The sequence below is a fragment of the Colossoma macropomum genome, unplaced genomic scaffold, assembly GCF_904425465.1.
Source record: "Colossoma macropomum unplaced genomic scaffold, Colossoma_macropomum, whole genome shotgun sequence".
NCBI classification, from domain to species: Eukaryota; Metazoa; Chordata; class Actinopteri; order Characiformes; family Serrasalmidae; genus Colossoma; species Colossoma macropomum.
The window spans coordinates 14999061-15013979 of NW_023494798.1; the positions used below are offsets into that span (position 1 = coordinate 14999061).

At 39.4% G+C, this 14919-nt stretch overlaps 1 protein-coding gene across 2 annotated transcripts in view; it reads left to right on the forward strand.

Moving 5' to 3' along the window:
• The first annotated feature begins 7906 nt into the window (after window positions 1-7906).
• The window catches only part of zfpm1 (zinc finger protein, FOG family member 1), an 88653-nt gene continuing 81640 nt past the window's right edge, over window positions 7907-14919 (forward strand). For both annotated transcript variants that reach the window (XM_036585667.1, XM_036585669.1), the window contains exon 1: window positions 7907-8300. In XM_036585667.1, coding sequence (XP_036441560.1) covers window positions 8261-8300 — 40 coding nt within the window. In that variant the 5' untranslated portion in view covers window positions 7907-8260. The remainder of the gene's footprint in view (window positions 8301-14919) is intronic.

The following is a 14919-nucleotide window of genomic DNA, read 5'->3' on the forward strand; positions in this document are numbered from 1 at the left end:
TTTGCTACAGGTGCTAATTAGCTAGCCTACCATTATCAGTTTAAGGAACACCAGCTTCATAAGAGTAGCTGGCTAGCTATGTTAGAGATCTGCCACATAGTATCATTCTTTTACTTTCATTACATGAGTCAAAACATGACTCCTAGCTCGCATCTTAGCATTGTGGTTATACTGTGACATTTGAGTTTCATTTTCTGATGTAGTTGTGGTGTTGGAGTGTCATGCTGTGTCAGACATAACTTCGCTGGGAACGTTAGCCGTTCATACCAAGCTGATGTAAGAGAAATTACATTGTTAACATTGCCTGTAGCATTATCTTTTTAAAGACACAAGTATGAAAATGCTGCTTTATATCAGCCGGATAACAGTTTGGGTGACAGCCACTGTTAGCAATGACCTCTAGCTAGCAAATATAAATGAAGTCCATCAAATGCACATTATGTGCACAAGTTCTGCTTGCATTTTAAAACATAAATATTACAGAAATTGCTGCCATGTTGTACAAAGACACAGAGACTGTCTGTTTAAATGCTTTTATATTAGTCTGTGACTATACCACTGCAAACCTTAACTAAACAACGAGACAAAGTGTGGTTGTGGGCTCTGTAAACAGACACATCCACTTGGTAGATCTTGGGTCAGGTAGATATTAATAATTATTGAGGATTTTTTGAGGATTTGACTAGGTAATTTTAATATTCTTTTGGGAATAAAGACAGAATTTCTAATTTTGAAATTATATGCGTGGTTCCACCTTTTTTGCCACAAGTTTATGGGGAGGCTGGCCTCTTTGTGTTTCCCCTTTATATCCAAAACATGACTGCCAAATGCCAGAGGGTGCCTGCAAGTGAGTCCTCAGTGAATGGGGGTAAATGGGCTAAACGGCTAAAAACGAAAAGTTAAAATAGTTTGTAGTCACTTGACCAGAACTTTCCTTTGATTTTAGAAAGTAGGAGGACGTATGTCAATAAAAAACAAAGAAAAACTTACCTGTATGTTTCCTTTTTTTTGACAGCAAACAGGTTTTGGGCAACGCTAGCATTAGCTTCCTGCTGATTGGTTGGTGAGCAGAGCAGCTCATTGGCTGTTTATGCTCACAGACGTCATGAACATACATGAGGTGCCGTTTTAAACTCCTATAACTGGAGTACAAAAATTCTTAAAAATATAACAGTGGTGTTAAAATGTTTTATGCTGTTTTGTGTTCAGGAAATGAATGTGTTACTTTACATTAAAAATGTTTAACATTCACAAATATGATTTTGTTCAGATGCTTCATATTAACCCATTCATTTTGATTTTGAGGGTGCTCGGGAGCACCCTCTAGCCTCTGAGAAACTCAGAAGACATTACAGAGTGGCAATTCTTCTCGCTACAAGTTCTCTGGCCATGCTGTCTTCCTGTCCACACACCCACCTTTTGATATGCCCATCAAGCTTTCGAAACGCCCGCTGCTCTGTCCTGCAGAGCCTCACGTCTCTGTTAAACGTTCATTCTTCCCCACATTTCCTCGCACTTTGTTTTATAATAACAATATATATATATACAATATATAATGCACTATATAGTTATAGAATATCACAATGTATTAACTGAGGCGTTTGGTAAGCAGTGTTAAAACACTGCAGTGTAAAATAAACTGCATTGGAAGACTGAATACTGGCTGATCCGCACAGCCATCACTGCCACTGGCTGCACTGTGGCATTCTATTATATTATATAGTATATTCTCTGTAATTTTTCCCTCATTAGAGTAGACTGACCAGTTCAGTGGAGGGCTAACAACAAATTATCAATGCTGAACAAAAACAGAACTTACCAACATTGAGTCTTGCTCCACTAAAGACTTAAATGTCAACACTTAATGTGACGGACTATTATGTTATGGGTAAGATAAGCAAAAAACAATTTCAGAATTTCAGTGGCTGTGTGTACAGACATTTCAAATGTATTGCTAAGAAAAAAAATCGACTGTTGTGGACCGACCCAACCCCAACCAAACATCTAAGAATCCCAGAAGGCCTCATAATATTACGTCGTTAGCTGGTTTGCTAATTTAACTTAGCTACTTTCATCATGCTAATTATAGCTACAGCAGAGTTTGCTAGTCAAATGACATTAGGATAGAAAACTGCTTTCTGTTATCATGAAAGGTTTCGTTAGCTACCTAAGTACTTGTTCATTGCGGTGATAAACTCAAATATGTTCTGAATAACATTTTAACTTAGGTACAGTATTAATTGAGGCTTGTAACGTTAGCTATCAGCAAGCCTTAAACATTAGCAAAGCTAGAAGAACATGATAGCCAGCTAGATGGCGACACTAAGATGCTTTAGTAATAAGGGAATTAACCAGATGGCAGCGAATCTCTGTTATCTTTGACATTTTGGAGTATTTAAAGTTGCAGAAAAATCTGTCACTGTGCTTAAAACTCAACAGCTTTAAAGATCAGTCTCATCAGCTGAGGTTCACTTTTGTTGTTTTTACTCTTATTGCTGGAAACAATTCACTTACTCTGTCTCAAATTATTTATCTTTGAAATGTTCAAAGCTTTATCCCACAGTAGTTCTTGCATGTTTTCAAGAAATCTCCAGTGATGGCCTAGAAATTCACAAACATCTAGAATGGGCAAACTAATAAAAACAATTCAATGAAGTAGTTAGCCTGCCTTATAACATGAACATTGATAAGATTTAAACACATAATAAAATGTACACCGTTTAGAACACTGTCAAGAATGGGATATGAAGTAGAGTCTCTGATGTATTAAAGAAGAAGCACTTGATCAAAGAGCTTTGCTGTATAGCTTGGCTCATGCCCTTGTAGTGGCTTCATGCTCTCCTTATCAGCACTGCCACACCCAAAGTTATGGCTAACTGATGTTGGATAAGCTTACTCTAGTAGTACATACTGTATACAGTGCTGAAAGAAGTACAGAAATCCTGTGAGTAAAGGGAGGGATAGGTTGCTCTCATATTACTCTTGTAAAAGTGAAGCTCAAAAATCTAATGTACTCAGGTAGATGAAGCTAGGTGTAGTCTTTATGAAATGGAGACTACTCATGCAGCAGATGCTTATATATTCTGTGTTTATTTATTTAGCAAAAAATCATCCCATTTTGGACAGTTGTATACATATGTTTGGGCACCTCTGACCAATTTTTGTTGATGTCTGAAGTGCTGAAGTAGACACCTCTGCAACAAACAAAAATTTTACAAATGTTAATGCAATGTTAATTTTTTATTGACTTAAAAAATAGAAAAAAAAAATATTATAGCATGTGCAAAATTTTGGACATCCTTCCAATAGTAAATTTTCAGAGCTTAACTCGTTAAGCCTTAAGTAACTTGTTAGGAGTGGTTAATTGGTTGTCATTAGAAATTGTCAGCTTACGACAATTCCAGAGCATGATAAATGCTCTGACTCTTTAAACCTTACGTAACAACCACAGGCTTCTCTAAACAGCTGGCAGAAGATCTGAAAATGAGGCTAATTGATGCCTACGAAGCAGAGGAAAGTTATAAAAAGACATCAAAGTATTTCACCTAAGATTTTCCCAGCGCTTGCACAAACATGGTCTGCATGGAAGAGTCATCAGAAGAAAACCTTACCTGCAACCTCCTCGCAAAATGTCTGAAGTCTGCAGAGCAACATCTAGATAAGCCAGAGGTATTTTAGAAACAAATGCTGTCAACTGATGAAGTAAAAATGGAACATTTTGCCCACTCTCACAGAGGTATGTTTGGAGAAATAACAGATCAGTATTTGATGAAAAGAACACCTTGCCAGCTGTTACACATGGGAGTGAATCTATTGCGAGGCAGCCAGTGGCTCAGGAAACATTTGACAGGTAGATGGAAAAATGGATTCCACTAAATATTAACTAACTTGGAAGCAGGAAACTGAAGCTAAAAAGAGGCTGGCTTCTACAGCAGGACAGTGATCCAAAACATAGCTTAAAAATCACCATGAACTATTTCAAGAAGCAGGCTGAAGCTTTGCAAGCAGTGAAATCTGCCAAAGGGGTACTTAGTAAGTACTGACTTAGTAGAGTGTCCAAACTTTTGCACATGCCACAATTACTACTTTTTTCCTTTTTTAAAGTTAATCAAACATAAATAACTGCATTAACATTTGCAGGAAAATGCTATTTTCTTTAAATAGTTGGCTGCAGAAGTTGCATTTAGGCCTACTTTTTCATACTGCAAAAATCATCAAAATATGTCACTTGGTCAGGGGTGCCCAAACTGTGAGTTTCACTGTATGCTTCACAGGCATTATATAGTACACATAATTTATAGTCATATAATAGTCATAATCATTTAGTAGATCATTTTTACCCTATGCTTATTACTGCTGTGTACATATGTTTCTACTTACTGAGAGTTATCTGGTTTTTTTTTTCATATTAGAAAGAATGAGTTTGTATTGCTTTTAACTCTTGAATCTCTTTAATGTTTTGTAAACTCAAAGAAAGTGAACCAAAGCACAAGTGAAAATAAAAATGGCTGGCTGTCACTGTGTGTTGTGGTAATAAGATTATAAAATAATTAGCTTTTTATGGCATTTTGAATGAACGTACACGTTTTAGTCATTTTCACTACAAGTTCCAATATTTTTCATGTTTGTGAGAAAAACCAATGAAAACAAGATGGCATTGAGTATTTTTGGAAGATACTGCATGTAGATGTATCTGGCCTCAGTAATTTAGAGGGAGAACACCTTCTAGTGGCATCTTAATGTAATGCAGCCTCAAATGATCAAATGAGATGCAGGGGACTCTGAGAATCAAAGTCTTTGATTTTAAGTACAGTTAAATCTTGATAGAATAAATCCATTGCTTCATATAATCTATAGAGTAACTTTTTTTAATTTAAACAATTATTTGTTGGGTAGGACAAAAATGAATGCAAACCATGGCCAATCATAAAATAAATAGGCCCAAATTAAAGTGAAATAATGCAAGTAGGCCTGAACGATTTGGGGAAAATGCCTAATTGTGAGTAATATTTTGACTATGATTTAAATTATGATTTTTCTCTATAAATTAAAGTTCATGCCTGCTTCTTGTGGCCAAGAGGACCAGAATGTACACTTTTTCTGGCTTGAGGCTTCACACTTGAATGTAGTGTAACAGACTACAATGAATTTGTGGTTGTGATGTCACAATGTATGGAGGTTTGGTTTCTCTCCAGGCAGTTCAAAGGCTCTGTGTTATTAGGTTAAATTTCCCCACTTAAAACCTATGACAACATTTTTGATGTAGGCTATGATTTTAAAAACCATCACTTAAATTTTGATTTCGATATAAAAATGATTCATCTTTCAGCCATAAATGCAAGAGTATTAATCAATGCTGTTGATACAACACAGCAAAATGGAATGCTGATTTTACTTGGAATTAGATGTTGATAATATTTGTTGACAATGCCATGTAAAGCTTATGTTTACCATGTGTAATTGTAAAAAAGACATCTTAGTCAGCTGATGCTGTCCTGTTTAATCAAGAGAAGAACAGGATGTGTTTGTGATGTGTCCTCTGTGAGCAGTATCAGCAATCAGGCAATCAGATAAAACTGCCTTTACTGGGAGGACAACACCAGAAATCTGTATTACGTATCTGTTTGTTTGAGGTTGCTTCTATAACTCTCACAAAGATATCACATTTTTGTGATGAGAATGTTACTTTTAGAATGGAGAGAACTCTGTCTTGGTCACTAGATGGAAGCAGTGAGTTTGTGTGTTGGTCTGAGAGATGAATGTGCACACCAAAGATACCAAATCAGTCCAAACTGCTTATTACATCCTTTGTAGTAATAACACTGACGTCCACTCATTTCTGTGTAAACATTTTCCTTGTAAACTGCCTTTAGTGGCACAAAGAATTGTCAGATTCTTGGGATTAGTTATAATGATTAAAATGGAAAGGATGTACAATGTTAAGATGTAAACAAAGTCATTCAGAGAGGTTTGATGAAATGTTCCATTCTAGAGCCAGAAGAGTTTATAGTGGTGGTGATAGAGTCTGAAGAGTTTAATGCTTCTAAAAGCACCTCTCACAGAAAGCTATTACAAGAAATGATTCGGAATACACAGCATGACTCCTGAGACATTGTTTATGATAGTTTTGAGATTAGATTATGGCCTGAAATGTATTCTTAAGAGCCATTTATGATGGGGAGGTACATGCAGGGTGTTATAAGGCAAAATAGTCCCCAGAAGAAAACATATTTTTCAGATTTACCATGATTTTAGCTCATTAGCACTACATATAAAAACTCAGATAACATGTGAAAGTTCACTGGTGGTTTTGGATAGTAAATAAAATGGCTATTTTTGTGTTGCAAACATCGCAGCCCCCTGGTTCCAGTCACCACCACTGTAAAGAAATCAAAGTCTGTAAGTTTCTCTACAATGAACCATTTCACATCAAACCACTCTGAATCACGTTGTTTACATTGCAGCGATTGAATTGTACAGAAATTTTAAAAAAAGAAATTAAAAAGGGAAAAAAAAATAAACCTTCTGATAAACCTTTCCTGGGGAACTACAGTCACTAGGAGGCTGTAGAAAATATTAAACCATTTACAAATCCCTAGACAAAACCATACATTAGGGATGGGTAATATGAAATATTTATTGTTATCATGACATTGTTACAATAAGATTTTCTGAGCATATCGTGGACATTGTCAGTATTTACAGAACACAAACCAATTGCATGTTTCGTTGCAAAGAGAGCATAATTAGTCTTTTTAAATTGAGTTTAGAGCAGCACAGTATGAAATGTTGAATAAAAGTCATTGCATTAATAGTTTTTGATATATATATTTTTTTATATTGCACTATTTCTCCTTTTTTCTGTTCCAACTCATCAAACCTCAGGAAAATTTAATCATGACACATATCATGTATCATGAAAATGTGTTGCAGTATTGTAATTTTTCATTGCCATATTGCCCAGTGCTATTGTAAATGCTGGATCAGCACACTCCATAATATACGGCCATAATATTAAAATCTCCTCCTTCTTTCTGCACTCATTGTCCATTAGCCCCCTTTTACCCTGTTTTTCAATGATCAGGACCCCTATAGGACCACCACAGAGCAGGTATTATTTAGGTGGTGGTTCAATCTCAGCACTGCAGTGACACTGACATGGTGGTGGGGTGTTAGTGTGTGTTGTGCTGGTACTAGTGGATCAGACACAGCAGTGCTGCTGGAGTTTTTAAACACTGTGTCCACTTACTGTCCACTCTATTAGACACTCATACCTTGTTGGTAGATGAGAGCTCATCTGTGGCTGCACAGTTTGTGTTAGTCATCTTCTAGCCCTTTATCAGGACGCTGTTGTCTGGACATTTTTGGTTAGTGGACTATCCACTCATTTGTGTCTGATCCACTCATACCAGCGCAACACACACTAACACACCACCACCACCACCCAAATAATACCTGCTCTTTGGTGGTCCTGACCATTGATGAACAAGGTGAAGTATGCAGAGAAACAGATGGACTACAGTCTAGAACTGTAGAACCACAAAGTGAACCCTTATGTTATGTGGAGCTGATCAAATGGACAAGGAGTGTAGAAACAAGTTTTAATGTTATGGCTGATCGGTGTAGGCCTGCAGTAATAGTATTAAAGAAGTACTCGTTTGAGGCGTAAAAAAGTGAAGAAAAGTAATGCAAAGCAGCCGTGCTGAATGTGCCCAATTTTGTGCGGTGTTGAAGAATATTTAAGCATTTGTTTTTCGGGAGCTACAGCTGCTGAGCAGCGCCGTGGCATCATTACGCAGGAGGCGTGTCGGGGGCGTGGCCTCGTCGATCAGCTACACTGCCTCACGAGCCTGTCGAGCGAGCGCCCATTGAGAACTGCTTTCTCTGAAGCGTAGCGGCGAGTTCGTGTTCACAAACAAAAACAAAAATAAAGGCTGTAGGTTCGTGTTTCTCCGGCCAGTCACACATTCGAGCAGCACCGGAGAACTGTCAGTCCTTCAGGTCGTGGCAGCGAGGCAGCGTCGCGCGGCGAGTGAGCGGAGAAAGAAGACGGTTCCTCCGGGCTCCCGTCGAGAAGTAGCCTGACTGACTGAAGCTCGCTCACGGCTACAGGTAGCTCCTCTCCGGCGAAGAGCGCCAGAGCACGGGTCATGCCGGTTTCTCCGGACGGAGGGCGAGCCGTGTTCCAGTGCTGCTAGTTCTCCGTGAGCCGATTTCGCTCCGCGTCCGCCGGACCGGGAACCAAGGGGGGCGGACGGCCATGTCCCGAAGAAAGCAGAGCAAGCCCCGCCAGATCAAACGTAAGAGCAAAGTTTTAAGTTCCTCTCTCAGTGCTGCTTCAGTGGCAGCCGGTACCATGGCAACGTCAAGAAACTTGGTAACGTTGGTAGCGTGTTGTCATTCGGTGTTTCAGTTGGTCGTCGACGCGTCACTCGCGAACGTTTCTTGGAAACCGTTGAGTCGTTCCGATAGGCGGGAGCGTGGCCGCGTGCGCATACGAGCGCGCGCTCTCCTCAGTTCAACACGCTCGCGCATAGCTTGATCATTAGAAAAAAAGTAGAAGGAAATGTGAAAAAAAAACATGCAGATATATTAAGAAAGTCGGTTTGCGGAGCAGCTCGTGTCTGTGAAAGAGTTTTAAATCGTCGAATTAAAAAAGATCATCATAAGAAACTTCAAAACAACACACTGTAGCCTAGTTTCATAACTAAAACTAGAGTAATGAGCTTTAATTTTCACACCCGGCAGCTTTAATTACGCGAAATATAAATTCAGTGACGTGCCTACTTTGTTTCTACACGAGTTTACCGATGGTGGTGGGTGTAGTAAATCGTATTTCTCTCTTTTCAACCTTTCCATCGCCGGTTGAAAGTGTAACCATGGTTTCCTGTTTAACTCTGTTGTGGAAACGTCGCTGTTCTCTGAAAAAAAAAGAAAGCTGATGTGAGTTCAGATAAACAAGGGATCCGATCTCATGCGAGATAAGGATTAAAATTGGATCTTTTTTATTTGTTTTCTGTCTGTGGCTGCAGCGAGGCTGGCGTTGCATTTTCCCCCGGCTTTTCAGTTCTCTCTCCAGAGATGGGCCGTGAGATAGCGCCCTGCTGATCTCTCTGCCTGATAGCGGATTACAATTGGATCCTTTTTTCCCCCCATCTCCGCTTTTAACTCTATAATGTAGAGGCGCCGCTTGCAGCACAACCTCTTCATATACGCACTTACGGCTGACTGGCTTGAGGCTGACAAGTTCTTCCTGTTTAGAAGTATGCGAAGGTCTATCAACAAATCTCTGATCTAGCAGCTGATACAGTTATGTTATAAAAATAAAATGTAGTACCACAGCACCACCCTGTCTGTCTCTAGACCTCACTCTCTCACTCTAGTTCTTGTTTTCTCTCTCTCCACCTCCTCTCCATCTCCCTCTCTCTCCCTCTCTCTCTCTCGACCCCCCCTCCATCTCTTTATTTCTCTCCACCCCCCTCTCTCTCTCTTTCTCCCTCAAAAGAATCAGCAGTGCTGAAAAGTCGTTTTGCTCTGGTGCCAGGCGCTGTTTCAGTTCTTCATCCAGAAGAGATGCTTTGATGTGATAAGCGCAGTAGCAATATCTTGGAGGTTGAGTTTGAAAGGGCTGCTCAAAAATAAATATTAATGTGAGTCAAAGGCAGAAAGCGACTCTTGAAAAGGAAAGAAAAATGGTCTGATAAGGCAACATTAGCATATACCACTGAGCGTAAAGGGCGGTAGCACGATTTGTTTAAGCGGCTGCAAAGCTGCATCATTGGGCAGTCATGCCAATAACCTCAAGTGCTGCTCTTAATTGAGATGTTCATGTCTTATTCAGCCCAGCACTGCTTTTTAAAGCAACTCCCTGTTTTCTCACCCAATGACAGCTATCTAATATTATCTGTGTTTGCTGTGCTATCTGAACACCTATTTCAGGTCAAGCAGAAAAAGCACTTGTGGCCTGTGCTTGCCTGTAGAAAGGTAATCACTAGCTTTACAGAAATCTTTCCATAGAAAGGAGCTACATAAGATACAATCAGGCAATGCAAGTGTTATGTATTATAGGTTTATTTTGTGATTGAATCGTTTCTTAAGTTTTAGATTATCTAAACACAAACACTTTAGGCCAAACACATTAATGTCTAATTACACTTATGCTGTCAAATATTTCTCCTACAGAATTTGTTGGACAAGGGTTGGAGATGGATTGGCTGAAGCAGTTCTTTCCCATAGGATGGGCCCTACACATTGTTCAGATGCTAGTATGGCAGTTATGGCAGACTGAAAAGGCCTGGTTAAAGCATACATTAGATCACCTTTAGGGGATGGGAAACAATGCTGTTCCTTCTACCTATATCATGGTTACTTAGGCCTGTACCAGAATGTCTCCTCAAATCCACAGCAGAAAGAGAAGTCCTGTGATGTCATGGCACTGTTTGGTTCATGGCGGTCCTTTGCAGATGCATACAGGAAAGCACCCAGGCGTTATTAATGTGCAAGTGCTCTATTTTTGTGACACCTCTCCTGGGGGGATTTTGCCATCCAGGCCTTCAGCTGCAAGTATACGGTATCATGGAAGTCTGTGTTCAGAGGAAATATTTGTGTGTGCCTTTTGTGCGTCATTCTCCCAATGGTGGAGATTGCTCCGATAGATTAGCCCATCCCTCCCTGATGAAGAGATTAGCTGTGCGGCCCAATGGGGCTGGATCCCAGGCCTTGTATTTTGGCGGTTGAGATGGGAGACGAGATAAGTGAGGCGGCGATCTCTGTGCCGATAGCGCCGGCGTGAGACAGATGGAAGCGATTACGTGGATGGAATTGGCATTATAATTACATTTGGCTGCTGCATTCTCATCTTTGTCATGTTTGTGTTGTTGTTTGGGACTGGCTGGGTGTATCTTCAGATAAGTTAAAAAAAGAGAGAGAGGGAGAGAGAGAGAGAGAGGAGCAGATAAGAGCAGAATAGGATGGCAGAGGCGATAAGGGCTAGGGGAGAGAGGCAGGAATACAGAAACGATAGATGGATGTATTCTGGGTTTTAAAAGCAGCTCCCACAGTGAGATTGTGAGGGCTGATAAGGCAGCCGTGCAGATGGGTGCTAAGATAAGAGCGTGGAGATGGTGAGAGATAGCAGAGATAGCTCTGCGCCGCCTGACATCATTCAAACGGCTCTGAGGTCACCGTGCATTATGCATGGGGTCGCGCTGTTTGACGTCAGCAGCCCAAGCGTGTTTGACTTGAGCAGTGACCGAGCTCCTGGTGGTCAGACATTTGCACTCATTTGAGTGACCACCTCGCAGACACCGTTCAAGTTGCTCTTTTAAAAGTGTGGACATGTGATCATATCTGCAGTTCCTGTTTTTTTTTCTGCTGAAGCTGTTCTCCGGCGTTTGCTGCTGTCAGGTTCAGCTTTTTTTCAAAGGGTCACCTGACCTGAGGGTTAATCTAATATCCTGACAAAAGCATCATGCTGAATAAAAGAAAACATGCACACAAACAGTCAAGTATAAGCACCCTCACAAACGATTACACACACATACACATATATACAGTTGAATATGTGTGCACACCCTCACAGATATTCATACAATGGGGCCTAACGATTTCTGTGTAATAAAAAATACATAACTTGCTTCTAGTTCATTTTCATTTGAAAGGCCCATGCCCTAAATTTTCTTATGTTATTTTTTCCCTTGAGGTCCACTTATAACTTTGGTGTGGTGTTATGCACCAAAAGCAGTCATAATTCACTTATACATGGTCATGTTCCAACCTCTTTGTTTCTTAGAAATAAACAGGCTGTTTTTGTTACCATGACTTAAACACTAATATATTAAATGAACTCTGTTCTGATTGGCCTCTCTATATTGTGCCTCATTCAAAAACACTCAGAGCTGAAACACTCTTAAGAACGTCAGTATGAATGGGTAGAGCTAAACTACTGTAGGCTCAATAGATGGATTGATTTAAATGAGTTGGTTCTTGTGACATCACAGAAATAATATGGGAAAAAAATCAGTTTTCCATAATATGTGCCCTTTAATGCAATTATCATGATTGTTGTATTTAAACTGTGCGAGTATTATATTAATACACTGAAGTTTTGATTGGAAGCAAATTCCCAGCAAACGCTCTTCAAACGCAAACGAAGACCATTAACATAAATAGGAACTGATAGTAAAACCTTCAATTTTCTGAGAAAAAAACATCACTTTTGTGAGACATTTTGTGAGAAACTTAGTGAGGGGAAAAATGGCTGGAAGTCCTAGATACATCACTGACTGAGTGGTAGCCTAACCAATGTGTTTCAGTCAGTTCTTAGAATTGGAAAACGGTGGCAGCTTTGTGTTTATGCTCTTTACTGAAGTCACAGTAAAACTAAAGCTAGGAGGTAAAATATATGTTAGTATATCTGTTACAAGCTTCAAATAATGGAATGTCTGCATTTAATCTAGAACTCTCAAAAAACTTTTAATGTGAACTGTTGTTAGCTTACTGCTTATATACTACTAGAATCCCAAAGGGGTGCAGGCAAAAATTAGCGTTATCGCAAGAGTGATTTTTTTTTTCCCTTGTTTTTGACTGAGTTGGGACATTTATGACCCCAACTAAAGGTCTAGCAGTAACAGTCAGTGTTCACTACACATACAAATACACACTCACATTTCAGTATGTGCACACACCCTCACACAGTTTCACATATATACACATTTACATACGTCTCTCTCACACACACACACTGCATAGCTTCTTGGTGGCTTTTGCCTGTGTGTGTATGTGTGATGTGTGTGTGTTTCCTTCTTTGTTCTGCTTTTAGCTCGATGTGAACTTTTGATAAGCCCTGGGGCCTGATCTCCGGTGCAGATAGAGATCGCCAAGTGTGATAAGAGTTGTTATCAGACCAGAGCAGGCAGGAGCTAAGACTCTGCTGCAATAACAAAGCGACACATAGAAGCAGCAGGGCCCTGGACCCTGGCAATCAGTTCCAGCCCTAATGTGATTAATGCTGTTGTATAATTAGATGATAGGTGTGAATGCATTTCTCCCCTTCCTTCTCTTTCCCTCACTCGCACCCCTCCCCTCTCCCCGCCCCTCTGTGTTTTTCTCCTAACAACCATCATAGTCGATTAATTTAATTAAAACTAATTCCACATATTACTCACTGTAGATCCTGTATAAGATAGCATTGAGATGCAGGGGATTTTTTTGTTCCTCGATGATTATCTGTGGAGAGCTTTTTTTTTTTTTTAGTGTAAAGTAAAAGAAAAATACTCAGCTCTTAGCCATGTATAGAAATTAAAAAGGAAATGAGAATGTGGCGTCAGCAGTGTGGGCTCTAATGTTGATTTGCTGCGTGTTATTAGATACTGAGTGATACATTTCTTAAGTCTTTGGACATTGAAGAAGCATTGTAGCGTAGCATAAACACTAGCAGAAGATTGTCCTAAAAGAATATGATTAAAGATGGTTACTGATTTCTTTATTTAAAAAGAGACAGGCAAGCTGTGGGAAACCAGTAGGCTAATAATTATAAAGCGGCCGCATAGCATTCATACTCTGGAAGCGAGGTGGGAGGAAGAAAATAAATTCTCAGCATATGACTTGTGTTTTTCCTAGAAAGGACTTTTTGATAGATAACTATCATCCTTTTCTAAATACCTTTCTGTTGAGTGCTCAGTGACATGCTGCAGGTGCAAGCTTCCTTTACTGCTGCAGATGGGCCTGAGGAGATCCACCTGATAGTTGGCATAGAATAAATATTTATACAAAAGGAGGCAATTAGGAGTTATATCATTTTGATTTAAATACTTTTACTGCATTTTACTTTGGGCCTGTTTTGTGGTATGTGTAGGAGATAAGTGAAAAATTTCTGCAGGAGCCAACTGAGAGAGGGTATAATCGCCAGATTTACTGTAGCTAAGTTCACTGTCTGGATATTTTATCCTTCACTCTGCTGCTTTCAGCAGAAAATCTATACATTGGGTTAGTCACCAAGGTCATCTCAGTATCAACCTTCTGGATCGAGTTTGATACCCAAACTGTTAGAGTTTTAATCCTAACTTCAGTTTAAAGGGGACTTCCATCATTTTTTCCATAATCTCTACAAAATGACATTATTCACATATGAACAAAGTCATTCAGAGTGGTTTGATGTGAAATGCGGCAATGTAGAAAAACTTGCCAAGTCAGAATTATTCACACTGGTGGTGATAGGAACCAGACATTCAAAGTGTTTGATGCTTCTAAAAGTTTTATCACATAAAGTTGTTACAGAAGAGAATTATAAATAAGTTTCCTAATAGCTGAGACATTGTTTTTCAACAGTTTTGAGATAAGATTTTGACATATTTTTAAGATCTATTCAAATCGAAGAGATGGATGCAGAGTGTTGGAAGGCAAAATAATCCCCAAAGAAAACTTATCTCTTTGGGTTTATGACTGTTGTACTATTATCAACATTACATATAAAAACTCAGAAGACACATGTAGGTTCACTGGTCATTTTGGATAGTAAATAAAATGGCTGTGTTTGTATTGTATACATTTTGACCCCTGTTTACAATCACTACAATGCTCCATTTCACATCAAACCACTCTAAATTACTTTGTTTGCATCTCAGTGATTAAATTGTGCAAAAGGTTCCCTTGTAAAAGGTTTTGTCACTTTTCCTCAATGTTCCCCTGGAGTGAGCAGGCGCTAATGAATTTACTGTTGATGTGTTAATTGACTGGGCTGATTTGGTTGCTCTGTTTTGGTTGGGTGAGTTGACTGGTTGTTGATCATTTCAGTGGTTTCCTCAGTGTAGGGTAACAAAGTGGTCACATTAAACTGCCTACAAATTAAAATTTACTGCTTAGGAAGTGCCTGGATGTTGCCACGGTGACAGAAGAGAAGCTATGTGGTGTTGTGAAGAG